The following is an 18,079-nucleotide window of genomic DNA, read 5'->3' on the forward strand; positions in this document are numbered from 1 at the left end:
ATGGTCACACTCTCTCATCATCTCCCATAGAGGCTTTTGTGTGGCACCTTTTTCTTTGGTCAGGTAGTGTCGATTTTCAATAAGGACTTTCTTCCTTCTTGAGACTTTTAATCTTCAGTACATCTCTTTGTTGCTTTCTTACCCAGAGGCACGACCAGGAAGCGCATGTGGTTGAGCCAATCGGACGTCTTGTTGGCGAGTTGCGTGACGAAGAACTGCAGGATGGCTCCCAGGTAACTCTGACTCCCCACCACCGCCACCTTCACCGCTCTGGGCATCGACGAGTTACAGTTACAGCTTTATTAAAAGAGAGAAGGGAATACGTTAGCATAAATCACCGCTATGACCTTTGGAAATGTCAGGAAACGGCCCACAATTTATGAAAAACAAGAGCAGGAAACGGGGTCAAACTAAGGCGCGTACAAACAGAGAAAGTACGTACATATTCACTGAGTCACACAGAACAAATGGTGGGCAGAGACGAACAGAAGGCGTTCGTGAAGTCAATTCAGAAATGTTACAAAACTTACACGCAAATATGGAGAAGAGAAATAGCTACTAAATAATAAAAATAAAACAAAACTCACAATTTCTGTATTCTGGTGAGTACGGCGGACAACACGGCCTGGATCTCCGCTGCAGAACAGGTGCTGACCACCGGCTGCCTCTGCGCTTGAAGCTGCTCTGTCACGTACTAAAACACACAACGCCTGTTTAAAACATGCAGGTATAACAATAGACTTAAAGGAAAAGGCCACCGCTTTTACATACTGAGATATGTTCTTACCTGAGCTTAGACGAGTTCATTTGTACCGGTCTGGACTTCACATGTGCCTTCAGTCACGTAAACACAGCGAGGCGAAGTTAGAAGCTACTAAGCTCTTCCACGTTTTCCCTATTTAAATATGGTTACGTGAAGGGCTAAACTATAAAGTATAAGTTCACAAAATTAAAAATGTGGATTTTCTAAGCAGATAAAAAGGGGAACTATGTTGTAGTTCAGCATCCGCACAGTAAAGTGAAGATATTAATGCGTGGATGGCGAACTACTCCTGGTATTATTACGCCTTACAATATAGTTCCCCCTTTTTTCCGCTTAGAAAATCCACATTGTTTAATTTTGTGTAATTATACTTTGTGTCACACTTCACGGAACCATATTTAAATAGGGAAAACATGGAAGAGCTTGGTAGCTTCTATCTTCACCTCGTTTGGAGCTATAGAAGAGAGGAGGAGAGGCTATATGCTAATGCCGTGTGAGGGCACGTGTGAAGACCAGACAGGTCCTAAAGAACTCGTCTAAGGTACATATCTCAGCATGCAAAAACGGTGGCCCATTCCTTTAAGTTTATCATAAAACACACAATTACCTGTCCCTGCCAATCCGTGCAGTTAACCAGAATCAGGCTCTCGGGTAGAGCTGAGTCAGTCACGAGTATTTGGTTAAGCTGGTCGTACATTGCTTTCCTCAAAACCTGCACAAATCACATTTAAAAAGTCAATTCATGGATTTAAGCCACTTTTTGGAGAACTTTTTACTATTCAAAAGACAGAACATGCACATTTCTTGATATACGAGTTCTCTTTCAATGGCAGCAGGAGCCACAAGTGTTCAAAATCCCAAATCTTACTTTATTTATCAAACCTTCACACTCGAGACCTTTTGCTCAAACAAGAATCATCAGGGAGGTCTAATAAGTGGGCATAGCGTGAGGGACTTTTGACGATGTTGTGATGAGTCATTAATCTTTTCACAGTGGCATTATCTAGATCTATATAAATAAACCCGTACAGTTTTGCTTCCTGTTCTGATGAGTCACAGACATTCATTATTCACCGACTCACAGAGGGCAGAATCAGAGCACAGGAGATTTCCATACACATAATTATGTTACATCTGCAAGTATAATGTTTTAGAGGGTTATGTTAGGGACCTGTATAGGAGGTAGACACTATATTTGTAAACCAGAACAAAGCGAAGGTCTTTAATCGGCCCAAAGTTTAGATAAAAGCCTTTTGTAATTACATGTATGTATTTACGTTGTGCAAATACAAGGTTATGCGCGGACTTCCCCTGCTTGTGTCCTGGTTTAAACTTGGTTTGTATTGTGCAAAGTACGGCTGGGTGATCAATGATGAAGCGATATTCTTTCAAACCATTCGAAATAAAAAAAGCACTGCAAAACATCTTGATTTACATTCATTTCTATTATAAGATAATTGTCCTGATTACAAAAGATTTCCACATTTTATTCCACATCCCCTCATTGTTCTTTTTTTCCAATTTCTTCCACCTTTTTTCCACATTTTCTACAATTTGTTCCACCATATTCCCCCCCATTTTTTCCAAAATTTTCTTCTCAATTTTTTATTTTACTTTTTTCTCCATACTTGATATTGTAAAATTTACATGCATATCTTCCAAACATACATCTCTACATTATTTGGTAGACTACACACAGGTGAAACTAGAAATTAGAATATTGTTAAAAATGTCATTCATTTCTGTAATTCAACTTAAAGGGACTATAAAGAGTTTAAAAATGTTAAAATTAAGTATTTTCCTCCCCCTACATGTTCCAGTAATGTCCTAATGTGTAGAATGAGCTCAGATCTGTTCACCACAACTGCCTCTAAAATCCTGCACTGAAAAAGTTGTTAATTCGGGTCTGAAGTGCCGTCATGCACAAGCTAATATGAAGGTGCAGTTACACGTTATACCAGAGGGGGCAGTAGTAAGTATAAAATGGCTAACTTGCATCTAGTCCCTTTAAAATGTGAAACTAATATGTGATATAGACTCATTACATGCAAAGCGACACAAGCCTTTCTTTGTTCAAATTTGGAGGATTTTGGCTTACAGCTTGTAAAAAACCCAAATTAAAAATCTCAGAAGATTAGAATATTACATGAAATCAGTAAAAAAAAAGTGATATTAAATACAGAAATGTCGGCCCACTGAAAACTATAATCATGCATAATAGTACTTGGTTTGGGGCTGTAAGCCAAAATCATCATGCAAAGTTAAATATATCAAGCCTTTATTTGTTATAATTTTGATAATTATGGCTCACAGCTTGTAAAAAGTAAGTTGTATTACAGAAATAAATGAACTTTTTCACGATATTCTAATTTTCCGAGTTCCACCTGTAAATTCCCACCTCTTGTCAGTTTAAAAGAAGGGCATGTGCGTCTTACAGGAGTGGTGTGTCCCAGCTCAGGAGAGCGCTCAGAGTCGGAGCTGTTGGCGCGTTCGCTCAGAGGTTTGGACAGCTGCCTCTCCTTCAGGGGCGTGCTGCCGCTGCGCTTCTGTTTGGGCGTGTGACCTCCATCCATCCTGGGAGACACCAAACAAACAAGACTTGAGCTGAATAGAAAATAGGCCGTTCAACTAGTTCAGAGCACCACACACTGCATTTGTTTATTCGGTAAAAATAGGACATTTGAAGGTTGAAATTGCTGCTACTGGTTCGTAATCGTCTGTCTGTGTCTTATATATATATACTATACTGTACCTCGGTGACGGCATGGACTGCTTTTCACTCTTGCTCGTCTTCATGGGAGTGTTGCAGGGTTTTTCTGCCACAGACACCGTGATGCAGGGCCCCACCTCGGCAAACATCTCCTGATCCGTCAACTCCTGAGCGGCGACACATTAAAAGTCAGCTTATCCTTTACCGGCTCATCTTTATTGTGAAATGTGTCTTACCAAAGTGTCCGTCTCTGACAGAGCCTCCTCTAGATTGCGACTTCGGGACGTTTTCATTTTCTCTATCGGAGGCTGCTCCCCCTGCTGGAGAGACAGGACAGGACACATGTGAGTGAATGGTGGTGCAAGGACAGGATTATCACAGAGTAGGAGTTGGTAATTCATTTAATAGGATTGTGGTTAAATCTATGGTTGTTTGTAGTTATTGCCGTGGGATCTGAAGCCAATCCTGCGCCAGAAACAGCACAATGTTTGGTGATTGGACTTTGAATAGCCTCCAGTTTGGCTTTACCCAAATCTAAAAGCTTCTGGAACAAAGTGTCAAAAATGTGACCAAAAAAGCGAAGAAAAGGCAACAAAAAAGTGACAATAAAGCAACAAAGAAGCAACAAAAACGTGCCAGAAAAGCAACAATAACAAAACATAAAAGTGACAAAACCAAAAACCAAGACAAAAAAAGGAAACAAAAAATTCTGAAAAAGCAACGAAAAGGTGACAAAAGGATCTGATTACTAGGATTACTTTTATAGGTTTTAGCTTCCAAATGAGGCGTTACACAGGCCTATAGCTCTCCAATCAAGAGACTTTTAGATTTTTGGTAATGCAGAACTGGAGAAAATGTGCTTGGTTCAGGCGAGGGGGCACTCTCTGGGCCTTTCCGAAACCATTCCCTCCTCCCTTCCCCTACACCCTTCCACTCAGGCCTCAGTGAGGGCACCTCCAGAGGTTCACTCAACAGATAAATTCGAGCTGTGACTTTCAGACGCACTCTCTCCCTCTCCCCCACGAACTGCACAGCCCATAATGTGGCAAAAATCACAAATTTGACTGATCATACTTTTAAATAACTCTTATGAGTTAACAAAGTAATTCAGATTCAAATATGTGGTATTTACATTATATAATTTAGCTTCTTCAAACTCACAAGTGAGAACTTTTCCTCTCCCAATAAAATCATATTAAGTCTCACTGTCGCTTTCTTTTTCATTAATAAATGTCTATATGACGATAAAGTTGTTAAAATGAACGCGCTCGTGGGACTGCTCTCCGGTGTAACACACACCTGTTAAGTGTGGTGTCGATGCAGACTCGCTGAGAAGGAGCTTTTCCCCCACTCCCCCTCACTGAGTGATCCATTTCGGACAGAACTCCACTCCGCGGGCACGCGCAAATTGAGTGTTAGGGGGTAGGGTGAGGGAGGAGGGAGCGGTTTCGGAAAGGCCTACTGTTAGCTAATTGACTCTGTGCATAACTTCAAATCATAACAACGCTGCCCAAGAAGTGACTTCCTGTTTTGATCCAGCATGCCAAAATAAAAGCACCGTCATATTCTTTAGTTCAGCAGTTCATTAGTTCAACTTTCTTTCTGCCTAAATACTAACAGACAAAACACTTTAAATGTGTGTGTTTGATTATATTCTTGTAATGTTGCAGGTACCTGCTGAACTAGTCAATGAGACGAGCCGTGTGCTTTTATTTTGGCGTGCTGGATCGAAACAGGAAGTCACTTCTTGGGCGGCGTTGTTAGGATTTGAAGCTATGCACAGTGAGTCAATTAAGCGTTTATCTGATATTCTGGTGATTTAACTCCCGGACTATGTTATACAGAAATAATGCACACGTGTTAGCCTTGGAATTCAACCGTGGTAAAGTAAATCTCTGTAGTACATTTGAAGTGAAATATCAAGCGTTATTAGGGCTTAGGGTAAATGACAAAATCCATAACCAAAAATATAAACTAGATAATGAAATTTATCTAAGCTAATATTGGCACCCTCCACAATGGCAATGTGTTATTTATTTTTTTAGTAATATTGCTATTGCACCATTGAAACATAATCAAGTTTCTAGATTTTGTCTTTTGTTTTGCGCATCCCAATAGGTAATGAATTAAAGTCAATATTTAATTCATAACCTCATTAATGCCGTGTCTATGTCTGGCTTCTCTTCCAGTCACACCAGAACATTTATAATGATCCTTAATTCGACATGTTTGATGAAGTCTAGACACTCATTGAAACGGCATGAAAAGGGAATAAAAGCCCGTTCCTTCAGTGTGACACCATTGAGCTCAAAGTAATTAGACGCACTTGTATTGAACAGATGGGGCCGGTCAAAGAGCCATTGGTTTCATGCTCCGCTGAGAGGAAATGCTGGAGATAAACATGACTGATATTTTTCATTAATTTGCGACCCGCTGAGGATGTGGATATTTACCGCATTAGACACAGAGTCACGCTCTCCAGACACAAAATGATTAAAGCCATAATCAATGTTAGAGGGGAGTAAACAAACTTCAGTCAATGCATGTATAAGAAAACTATACATCATATGGGTAACATAATGACAGATAGATAAGAATATGTATGAATATATGAACAAATGTCAGTGCTTCTTTCCCCATAGACTGAAAACATATTATGAAAAAGCACAATACAATAATTGATTCTTGTAAAATGGTGTTTTAGCCTCATTTTGAACCCAAAACACTACAAAAATACTCATGAATCTTCGTTTAGTTGATCATTTTGTCTGCAGCAGGCTAGACTACTGTAACCAGGAAATACAACCATATTAGTCCAGTGCTCAGGTCTCTCAGGCTTCCTGTCGCTCAGAGGATAGACTTTTCACGTACAAGTACATCTCTGACATGTTGGAGCCGTATGAACCAGAGAGAACTTCAGGGAGGGGTCTCATGGTGGTTCCCAGAGTCAGGACTAGAGATGAGGGGTACTTTGAGTAGAAATGAAAGACTTAAAGGGATATTCCAGGATTTCCTTGTTATCCAGGGTGTTGTTGATTTCTGGAGATTTGTTTTAAATTCATGCTGTCCTTATATTTGAAGAGTTTAGTGGTGCTAGGCTAGTGCTAGGCTAGTGCATGTCTATGGTAACTAGTAGCCTGCATTAAAAACCTCTTAAAAATCGTGATTCGTCCTCCAAACGTTGCAATATCTGATTTGTAGAAAGCTCCTTTGTGAATTCCATGTGTAGTTATGGCGGCCGCAGGGAAACAAACTACTGTAGATCTGGTAACCGAGCAGATCACTCCGCTGCTGCGTAGCTTACAACCAGGAAGCTGATGTTGCTCGAATATAAGTTCTTTTAAATGCAAAATGGTTATATTTCAAAAAATACTCAGTCAACACAGACATTTATATCGGTAGTCTGGTGTTATAAGTGATTTGCCTCAGGTGCACTGTGCTTGGGTCAGACTGTTTTAATGCAGGCTACTAGTTACCATAGACATGCACTAGCCTAGCATAAGCCTAACACCACTAAACTCTTCAAATATACTATATAGGACTGCATGAATTAAAAAATATGTATATGTCCAGAAATCAACAACACTCTGACTAGGTAATGAGACCCTGTGTCAAAAATCCTGAAATATCCCTTTAAGGTTGGTAACCATGTTTTCATAGACAGGACACTTCAATGCAAAAGGGAGACATTCAGCAAATTGTCAGAGATGTGAAGCAGTCTGCAACAGCCTCATTATTGCATATTTTCACGAGGTCTTTCCTGTTCATATTCCTGGGGATCTCACCGCATAATAAAACATGAACTTTTGGGTTTTGAGTGCAGCTCGAAAGCCCCTGAGCCCAAATAATTGAAATTCCTGCTGATGCCGAGGATTCCTGTGGAGTTGAGTTACTCACCGGACTGAAAGTGTCGCGGCCCAAACTGCCTTTGCTGTTCAGACTCCCAATCTCCGTCTGAGAGCTGGACTGCGACATCCCCTCAAAGAACGGCCTGAAAAGCAGACGGATAAAGAAAACGAATTTGCTACTTGTGTTTCGTCAAAACAAACACTTAAAATGTATTTATTCACATGGATCTTTGGGAGCTTTGTTGTCAAAACATCCGGCGCATTGCAGAAAAGAAAGAGAAATGTGCCGGATTTTCAAACAGTCTTTCATCTAGTTTCATTTTGGAAAAGCAGATTGAAATGTTTCTTCTTTTTACATTTTCTTTGTGGTGATGGTCAGATTAATTGGCTGCTTTGAGTGGTTTGCTTTTGTACTGGATGTTGTTTTTCTTTGAGGCTTGTTCTGGTCTAAATGAGAAAATGCATTTAATCATAAAATACTTTTGCAATAGAAAGAGAGCAACAGTAGCAGAAATCAGAGGTAAGGGGTGGTGTAATACTATAAGTCAAAATTAATGCTTTCAAATGAGGCGAAAACACACTCGGTTAAGGTGGGGGTTAAAATGTTAATGACTTTTAAGGCCTTAATCTAAAGCAGTACTAAGTAGCTCTTGCCCCTAGAGGCCATAAGCGCCACCGCAGGCGTCGTAGCAAGTTGCGATTTTTTTACTTATTAATTGTCCGTGTGAGTAAATACTGCACTGACAGAAAAGGCGAAGGGAAAGAGGGATATTGTACATCCAGTTGCACAATGGAAATCATTTTTTTTCACTCAAACTTGGCTGTAAATTGTTTAAAGTGGTGCTAGCCCGCAGTTAGCTTTGCCCGTTAGCCTGTTAGCTACTTCTTCGTGATTCTATTAGTGTGTATTGGTGACTCCGACCCGGTGGCAGCCAAGATGCAAGCATGGTTTTCTGGCCGGAGACACCAGGGGGAGATTAAAGACCCTCCAATCACCCCATCAACACTTGTATTACCCCCAGAGGGACTACGGAAAGGATTTATTAAGGTAAACACATTACTTAGTACTGCTTTAAGCCATACCGCCTTTGCTGTCCCTGATCCCGTCAGATCTCAGAGGCTAAGCAGGAGGGGCCTGGTCGGGATGGGAGACCATTTGGTAACACCAGGAAGCCTGGGCGAATGTAGTGAGTGACTGAGTGGTTGCCTCGCTTCCGTCAGTCTACCCCATGGCAGCTGTGGCTACAATAGTAATAGCTTACCATCACCGAGTATGGCGTGAATGAATAATGCAATGTAAAGCGTCTTTGAGTTTCCAGAAAAGCCCTATATAAAACCGATGCATTATTATTTATTATTATTAAGCATAATTATTTAAATGACTTTTAATGCTTTTTAATGCCCTGCTGAAACCCTGCAATTCCAACTCAATCATAAAAAATAAGCAAAAGAAAGGGGCTCTAGCCGGGGCTGATGAACATATAGACAGATCTTTTTATATTATAAAAACAAATACATAGTTTTTCATTATTAATCATATTTGTCATTTACACTGATATTGTCATTTTGTTCAAACCAAATGGCAGATCTTAAAAGCACAAAGTACCGTATTCTTCTTATGCCTAGTTATAACCAAAACTAAAAAGTAATTATCTCAACTTTTTATTTTTTATTTGCCGTTTTATATTTGTAACTAATTAACATAATATCCGCAGAATTTCAAAGTTTCACACACAATAGTTTAAACTATAAGGTGCACGAGTAAAAAAACATTTACTAAACCCCGTTCACACACTCAGAGCTGCAACAGCCCCAGTCACCAGCAGAGGGAGCTCTGTATTGCCGGGTGAGCACAGTGCCATGTCATGCTGTATCCAGTACCTGAGCTTGGGTTTGGGCGTGCTCATGATGCTGTCCGTCTCCTCCATCTCGGGGCCACTGTCGCTGGGGTTGTACATCTCCAAACTGTCGTAAAGCTCGTCCAGATCCTCCTCCACCTCCTGGATCTGCTCCCGAGACACGTGCTCCAGGCCGAACCCCACCTACGCACCAGGGACAAGGGCAGGACAGGCCAGAGCAAACACATCAGACTGTGTGTCTCACTGAGGTATTAATAGGCCTATTAAATACAGAGTAAATATTAGCAGGCAGTAAGTAGCAGATGTTTAGGAAGTTTGAAGACTGTGTCCTTAATCGGTCATCAATTTGCAGATTTAGTCAGTTCAATGTCGATTTTATTTTTTCTTGCATCTTTATATCTCTTTGCAATTGCATCATAAGAATGTGCAAACATGTCAACATTTTGTCCCGAATCAGCCCTGGCTTTGTTTATTTACTGAAAGGGATGGAACTACATTTAAAGGTACATTATGGAACTTTTAATAAGAAAAAACAACTTGATTTTGTGCATAATTGACCTTTTTGTGGCCCAGCAGCTGAATGGATGGTCATGGTTTTATTTATTGGGTAAAATTCTACGCGGTGTCGCTTTAATGTAACAATATTTGACAGGCCGTTTCATTGAACATCTTACTTACAGTTGTGCTGTGCTTTACACACCTTGTTGATGGTACTTTTTTGGCCATTTCTCAAAGAATATGAGTGAAAACGCAAAAACCTTTTTTTTCACTCATGGTCAGTGATGTTGTGAAATAATAAAGAAATAATAGATCCGCACAACTTTGTAGCTCAATTGTCTGAAGAAGGGCTAAGGCCCGAAACGTCACTCGGTGAGCATTAAAAAAGCTTGGGAGCTACAAAGTTGTGCTTTTATTTCTTTATTATTTCTCATTCCTTGATCCTGCACACTTACTAAGACCTGTGGATGTGCGTGCCTTTACCCACAACCAGTGATGTTGTGAAGCCATTTACTGTGAAAAAAATGTGTGAACTAATTTAATATCAAAACCAGTTCCTTATACTGTGTATGTATATCCCCCTTTAGCATCAGTAACAGCTTGGAGTCTTTTGTGGTCGTTGTGGAGAAGGTTCTGTATATATTCTGATGTTAAAGTGACACATTTTGGCACAAAGGGTGTGTAAACGTATCGGCACAACTGTAAATATTAGTCCTTAGTTCCTGCATTTGAAACATTAACATTTTAAATTCACTCAGACTGAGGAACGTTGGATTGTCATTAGGTTCTTGTCGCAACCTTGATTTGAAAAGCTTTGCCTCATCATCTTAAAAATATCTAATAGATGTTTCTCATAAGTATCATTCACAACGTCTGAATTAACACTTGCTAAAGGTTTTGGACTCGAAACATGCTGTACATTGTCAAAATCAAACTGAACTTTTCAACATGTCCAGCAGCCGAGAGCGCGTGAAAGTGTGAGCTGCCTTTTACTTTGGATTCCCTTCTGAAGAATCTAAACAGAGACATACTTCTGCGCTATTTTTGTCTACAATGTTTCTTCCTTTTCAGAGCTGCCAGATGAACGAGCGGCTCCCACGCACCTTCGCGAGTTTATAGCCAATTTACGCTGATCAGCCAGAACATTATGACCACTGACGGAAGTGAAGTGGATTGCAGAGGAGTGGTCATAATCTTGTACCTGATCAGTGTAAAATAATGAAATACTGTGCTTTGTGAACGTGGGGGAAAAGTGTAGGAAAAGTGTAGGAAAAACATGCCAAACCCACCTCGTCTGTGACTTTAAAACGTTTGAGTAGGGCCACGAACTTCTCTTTGATTTTGGGTTGCTGGTGGAGGGAAAACACAGGAAAGTCGTATGAGACACTGGAGGGAGCTACATGGATGTTTAGGTGAAGAAATGTTATTGAGGGAAAGAGAGAGGAGAGGAGAGAAGGAGGTAGGAATTGGAATATTAGAATTGTGATGAAATCTATGACCGATCGCATAATAATCGGCTTGGTGTTTTCATCAGTAGGTTCGCAGCATCATGTAGCAGTTACAGTTTGTGAGAAAATAGTTTAGGTAGCTTCTTCTGCTTTGAGAATACTTGAGTAGCTGCGGGACTTAAAGGCACAGTGCATAACATTTTGGACTATACTGTTGCCCTCAGTACTAAACATGCTCCAGCTCAACACAGAAAATACTATTTATACAGTGGGTAATCAAAGAATGTATTCGGATGCGTACCTGTCTGGTCTTTGTGCGTGCCCTCAGTCACACAAAACAACCAGAAGATGTTGTTAGCATTTAGCCTCTCCTAGCATATTCCTATAGCTCCAAACAGGGGTGAAGTTGGAAGCTACCACAGGCACCTAAAAAGACCAGACAGGTACGTATCAACTCATCTAAGCTCAGGTAAGAACATATCACAGCATGGAAGAACTGTGTGCCCTCAGTCACGCAAAACGACCAGAAGATTTTGTTAGCAATTAGCCTCTCTTAGCATATTCCTATAGCTCCAAACAAGGGTAAAGTTGGAGGCTACCACGCTCTTCCAGGGGCACGCAAAAAGACAAGACAGGTACGTATCAACTCGTCTAAGCTCAGGTAAGAACATATCTCAGTATGGAAAAACTGTGGCCTGTTCCTTTAAATGGAGGTAAATAGTCAGTCACCAAGATTTTACGACACAAAGGAGGAAAAGAAGTTTACTCTCCTCTTTTTACGTCTCTATATTTAGCTTAATATTAGCGGATTGTGTTCAAAGTTGTCAAAAACACAATCGTTTGGGGCACAAATAAAAAATGCATCTGTGAATTTGACTTATCAGGGATCTCCTGTGGGGAGCTACTTGGTTGAAAACCCCTGTTTTAGAGCCAGATTTCCTACGCCAGGTGCTAAAATAGTAAGTACTGCTAAATATGACTTAGTGATTGCTATTTAGTTTGCTGTAGAGAAGTTACCATTAAAATTTGCTTATACAATTGACTCTGTGCATGACTTCAAAACATAACGTCGCCCAAGAAGAGGCTTCCTGTTTCAATCCAGCACGCCAAAATAAAAGCACAATCTTATTCATTAGTTCAACTTTCTTTCTGCCTAACTATTAACAGAAAAAAACACTTATTGTGTGTATTTAATTATATTCTTGTAAAGTTGCAAGTACCTGCTGAACTAATCAATGAGACGAGCCGTGTGCTTTTATTTTGGCGTGCTGGATCGAAACAGGAAGTCACTTCTTGGGCGGCGTTGTTATGAATTGAAGTTATGCACAATTGGTGGCGCTGTGGCCTTTTATGAATGACAAAAATCTCAGCCGCATCTACTTTTTGTGCCACTTTCTACTTTGCACATGCACAAATGCTTAATAAATCAGGCCCTCCGTTGTCTAACCTGATTTGCATATAAATGCTCATCTCAACAAATCAATGGAGATTTTGAAACATCCGCAGCATTTTGTGTATCCTGCGCCCTTTTTGTTTACGTTTCATATTCTAATCATCCTTTGCCAAATCGCCCGCTCAAGCCAAAGACACAGGAAAAGGAGACAAGAAAATAGGAAACATGTAGCGACGATACGAGGACATAGGAAGCCATTTCTCCGCCGCTCACTTTTCACGCTCCGTGACTCAAAACAACAGCAGTTAATGGATACAACGGCAGGCGCTCTGTCATATAAAGAGGAATTGTTATCTTGGCAGAAATGTGCAGAGCCTAATCCTACAGCCGCAGCGTATGTGGTGAGTGCGAGGTTAGTAAATCAATGTTATGAACCACAGACGCCTGGTCGAATAAATAAGTAATAATGTGAAATGTATATAAATCCTGACTATTTACTTTCCTATTGTTCCACACCATAATATATTCTTCTATTGTCTGTATATATAATAGTTATGTACATACTGTAGATTATATGTTTAATATTTCCCATTAGCTGATCTCATGGGCACAGAACATTGCCGTAATTATCTAATGCCTATTTGCCTTAGTTGAATCCAAGGGGTGTCTTGTATTTTGTATGTGTATAACTGATAAGGGAGGTATATTTGTTTAATTGCAATTTTAAACCCATACAAAATGGAAACTGAACAGGCAAGAGTTGGTGTTTTGTCCAAATATCAGATTTTTCTGGTTTCACCGCTATATCTGTATTGAAATCACAAAGCTCCGAACGGCTCATCTATCCTGCTTTTCTCATGTTTTTTCCTCTTACCTCTTAAACCCTACCTGAACCGAGCACATTTTCTCCAGTTTGGCTTTATCCAAATCTAAAATCTTCTTGAAAAAGGCAAGGCAAGGCAAGGCAAGGAAAATACAACAAAAAAACAATAAAAAGAAATGTCAAAAAAGTGATAACATGGCAACAATGCGAGGAAGGACATCCGTGTAGATGAGTTTTGTAGGTCTTAGCTTTCAAATGAAGCGTTACACTGGCCCATAGGCTGTAAACCTTTAGATCTGGAGAAAATGCACTTGGTTAAGGTGAAGGTTAAAGGAACAGGCCACTGTTTTTGCATAATGGTACGCATCATCTCCTCTAAGCTCAGGTAAGAACCGTATGCAAAAATGGTGGCCTGTTCCTTTAAGAGGTTAACTGTCACAGAGAGGCAAAATGTAGCGCCATCTTAAAGCAATAGAGTTCGGGAAATTCCACAGTTACCATGGAGATCCGCCATCTTTGCAGCTGTTAGCATACATAAGCTACAAACAGTATAAAAAGTGGAGAAAAAAAGCTGTGGAACAACATCGTGAGCTGCTGAGTTACTGCTGGTAAATACATCTAACACACTGTGGTGTCCAAGTGTTTTAATGTGAACAATAACTCCAGTATTTTAACTTTTAAAATCTCCATTAGTTTAAAATCGCTGCTAATCCCATAATGCTTAGCGATATGACATCACATTCCCGAACTCTACAGCTACATTACAAAGCATTTTGCCGAGTGAATAGCAACAGTGATTAGCATGCAGGTCTAACATAATGCAATCTAAAAAGTTCTCCGGTGACTGAAAGTTACCGAGTAAACATTTGAAACTCTCAGTGTGTGGATGGGCTGCTGGTAATTAAGCTTGATTGTGTAATTTCAAACTTTTAGAGATAGATATGTATCAGCTTCTGCCCACTTCGAGTCCACTGAAAGCCTTGTCTTGTGTTACCATGGCGATCAGCCGCGACACGTCACTTTTAATAAACTTAATGGCGAGCGCCGAGTCCAATCATTGATCCCTTACCACGTTATATTTTCTAATAATAAGAGAGAAAGTATTTGTGTTGCCTCTTTGATGCCTTTGCCTTTGAGAGAACGAACAACTTCAGTAATGGCAGAATCGAGCAGCCTAACTCACAGCGACCCTTTTTCCATCATCCCCAACAAAGCCGTAATAAATAACCTTCTGACACGCACTCACGCTGCCTCAAACCTAATACAAATCTATTTCCTTTCAGCGCCTGTAACGTCTGCGCGCCCGGTCGCCCGGTGTGTCGATATATGTTGCAGAAGTGGCCGCGAGTTGTTTCTCGAAGTGTTCGCAGCGGGGCTCGCGGGGCGCTGTTTTCAACCCACGAAATTGGCCTAAATTACCTGTCAGGGAGGATAGATTTATAGGGAAGACAGTAACAACAGCCGCGACAGGAGATAGAGAGAGAAGGAAAGGTCGTCTGAGGTGAAATAAGGCAGGGGGATTTACTTTGTGCATCGCTATTGCCTGTTTAAAGAGATATTTCAGGATTTTTGACATAGGGCCTCATTTCCTAGTTATCCAGAGTGTTGCTGATTTCTGGAGATATTCTTGTTTGTAATTCATGCAGTTCTTATGTTTGAAGAGTTTCGTGGCGCTAGGCTAATGCAAGGCTAGCGCATTTCTATGGTATCAGCTAGCCTGCATTAAAAACAGTCTGACCCGCTCCACAGTGCATATGAGACTAACCATAACTAACTAACCAATGTCTGTGTCGATAGAATATATATATATATAACTGACCTTGCGTCACATGAATGATCGCATTTTGAGGGACTATTTTCTAGCAGATCACTCCGCCGCTGCTGAGCTTATACAACCACGAAGCTGATGCTGCTCAAATATAAGTTCTTTTAAATGCAAAATGGTTAAAATTATTCTATCAACACAGACATTTATATGGTTAGTCTGGCGTTATAAGTGATTTGCCTCAGGTGCACTGTGGAGCGGGTCAGACTGTTTTTAATGCAGGCTAGCTGACACCATAGAAATGCGCTAGCCTTGGACAAGCCTAGCGCCACAAAACTCTTCAAACATAAGAACTGCATGAATTACAAAAAACACTCTGGATAACTAAGAAATGAGGCCGTATATGTCAAAAATCCTGAAACATCCCTTCAAGCAAAAACCAGGACTTAAACAGGAAGTAAAATTGATCTGGGTCAAAAACAAGGACTAATTCTGGATTAAATAAACCAAGACAATCTAGAACGAAACTATGAACAGATTAAAATTCAGGACAAAAACCGACTGAACTTCCAGAAATGTAATGGCAAAAAAAAAATCTCATATCTCACAAAACAGGGCTGAAAATGAAAAACGAATGATGTCTTCTGGGGAGAGATAGGAAGCCGGAAATGCATTAAATTTATTTGAAAAGAGTTTTTTTTTTCCTTCTTCATAAAGTAGGTCCCTACCACAGATTGCTTTTACAGAGGAAACAAGGAGAGAGTGTGTGATGGATGGAGCGCCTGGTCTTACTCTGGTGATGGCGGCGTTTGAGGTTTTGCGTCGAGTGGTTTTCTTCTTTCTCATTTCGTCATCTTCGTCAAAAAGATACTGCAAAAGGGGAAAACATAAATGATTTTAGGGCCGAAAATAGATTGATTGGATCAGGATCAGGATGAAGAACATTTAGCATGGCACTAATAGCAGAATAGCATTTTGGAGTGGGAGGAACAAGAACTACACCAGATGCAAGACTATTTTTTGATCAGAGCAAATCCACTGATGGTTTCCGGGCTTTGAAAATGTGGAGGACCAGATTCTATCTATTGTGCAACAAAATCCCAAGAATTACAGAAGCACTTCAGCAGAATTCGAAGAAACGACCAAATTACACTGAAGCCTGTGTGAGTAAAACACTACTGCAGGTGTGTTTTTGACAAAGAAACAAATATGACTGATACATCCCTTTGAAAGTGAATGGCAATACGACCTTCATCGAGGAAACGAGTGGGTTTTGCAACATCTATGACTGACTTCAGACGTAACTCGAATTCTCTTTATTGTTAAAAGTGTTTTGGGTGATGGAACTCGATCTATCCGGACCGGAATCGGGCGCTGACGCAGAATGACTAAAAAAACCCCCATGCGAGCAGGTGCTTCATGTAAATCACTGCCTGGAAGTGTGTCATCGTCAGAGGCAATAATAAATCAGGATCAAGTGGTGATTCACTTTGAGCTCAATATTTCACAGAACGGCAGTCACGACTATTCTGCTTTTTACCTTCAGAGTCTAAACTAAAGCCACGCAGCCTCTTCCTTATCTGTCTGCGCCGTCTGTTTGCCCTTTTTCAATCCCTTTCCAATCTCCTGCACCACTGGACGCCTTTTCACCCAGAACACCTTTGCATTGTGGACCACAAAGAAATACTACACAAGGAGAGGGAAAAAAAGATGGTCTTGAAGGGGCTGTGGTTCCCCCCTTTGTAGTACAATAATAATAATACAATTTATTTGAAGCTCCTTTCAAGACACTCAAGATACAAAGGATCATTAAAATCACAACATATATAAAAGATAAAAGCTTAAAATACAGTGTAGGGCAGGGGTCTCCAAGTTAATTTTGCTGGTGGTCAAAATATATGTGAGTGTAAACAAAAGCTCCGATAAAATATGTTTTGATTGGGAAAATACTATTGAGGAAACTTTTTTCAATAAATGAACAATAATGAGCCAGACAGGACTGTAACCTCGGCTTACACTTGTATTGCACTTAACAAGCCCGTGTCACAAGTCTCTATTGTAGCCACAGCCGGCCAGGGGCAGACAGTCCCTTTACCACGTGGCTATAATGTGTCGTTTATATCCTGATCTCCTATTATGTCAGTGCCCTCTGCTGGACATGTGTGGAATTCTTTCCTTTCGTTGCTAAAGCTGCCCTCTAGTGGCTGGAGTGAGGATTCTGGTTATTTCTTTAAAAATGTATCACTCTGCACAGGAATGGGCGAGAGACGTACTTTTTTTTTTTACATACTCAGGAATTTGTGCTCTACAACGCAGGGGCTGGATTGAATCATCCCGCGGGCCGCCAGCTGGAGATCCCTGGTGTGGGGTGTAGACTCACAGGTAAGTTTTAAGGAAGGTTTTGAACTGAGTTGGGGTCTGTGTTGGGGTAGGGAGTTCCAGAGTCACGCTGCAGAGTAGCTGAAGGCTCTGTGGCCCATAGTGGCCCCTTGTAGAATGAAACCCCTTTGCAGTGTCTTGTATTTGCATTAAAGTGGACATATCATGCCTGAAAAAGGTGTGAAAGAGTTCTTCGGGGTGATTTCAATTCTATAATTTAATGCAATGTCTATATAATTAAAAGACGTGAGAGAGCATGGGCTTTAAAACTGCAGATGACTGTTTTGTGTTAGATCCAAAATCAGAATAAACAGATAGTAGCGCCACACAAGAGAAAACAGGATTACACAAAACTGCATCAATGAATGTACATACTACTCCAGGAATGCGTTTGTTGAGGGAACAATGCTACAGCAGAGTTAAAAGCTGATTTTGCATGGTATAATATGAACAATTCAGAGGTCAATAGGAAAGTTGGGAATAATTTTGGGCCACACCTAACAATTTTAATCAATCTTCTTCTGTTTGCTTTGGCGCTTCCCCTGTCGGTTTGTAAGCAGGAACAGAGCTTTTAATCTTCAAAGGTCCAGGTC

General features: G+C 40.5%; 1 protein-coding gene across 1 annotated transcript in view; it reads right to left on the reverse strand.

The window, feature by feature from the left end:
* pacs1 (phosphofurin acidic cluster sorting protein 1) overlaps positions 1 to 18,079 on the reverse strand; it is a 90,182-nt gene that overhangs the window by 10,636 nt on the left and 61,467 nt on the right. The window contains exons 7-16 of the mRNA XM_079580349.1: positions 15,900 to 15,977; positions 10,968 to 11,027; positions 9,203 to 9,363; positions 7,371 to 7,464; positions 3,710 to 3,793; positions 3,516 to 3,640; positions 3,199 to 3,337; positions 1,371 to 1,475; positions 588 to 694; positions 143 to 297 (exon numbers count right to left, since the gene is read on the reverse strand). Of these exons, the coding sequence (XP_079436475.1) occupies positions 143 to 297; positions 588 to 694; positions 1,371 to 1,475; positions 3,199 to 3,337; positions 3,516 to 3,640; positions 3,710 to 3,793; positions 7,371 to 7,464; positions 9,203 to 9,363; positions 10,968 to 11,027; positions 15,900 to 15,977 (1,108 nt within the window). The remainder of the gene's footprint in view (positions 1 to 142; positions 298 to 587; positions 695 to 1,370; positions 1,476 to 3,198; positions 3,338 to 3,515; positions 3,641 to 3,709; positions 3,794 to 7,370; positions 7,465 to 9,202; positions 9,364 to 10,967; positions 11,028 to 15,899; positions 15,978 to 18,079) is intronic.

The sequence above is a fragment of the Gobius niger genome (genome assembly GCF_951799975.1).
Source record: "Gobius niger genome assembly, chromosome: 21".
NCBI classification, from domain to species: domain Eukaryota; kingdom Metazoa; phylum Chordata; class Actinopteri; order Gobiiformes; family Gobiidae; genus Gobius; species Gobius niger.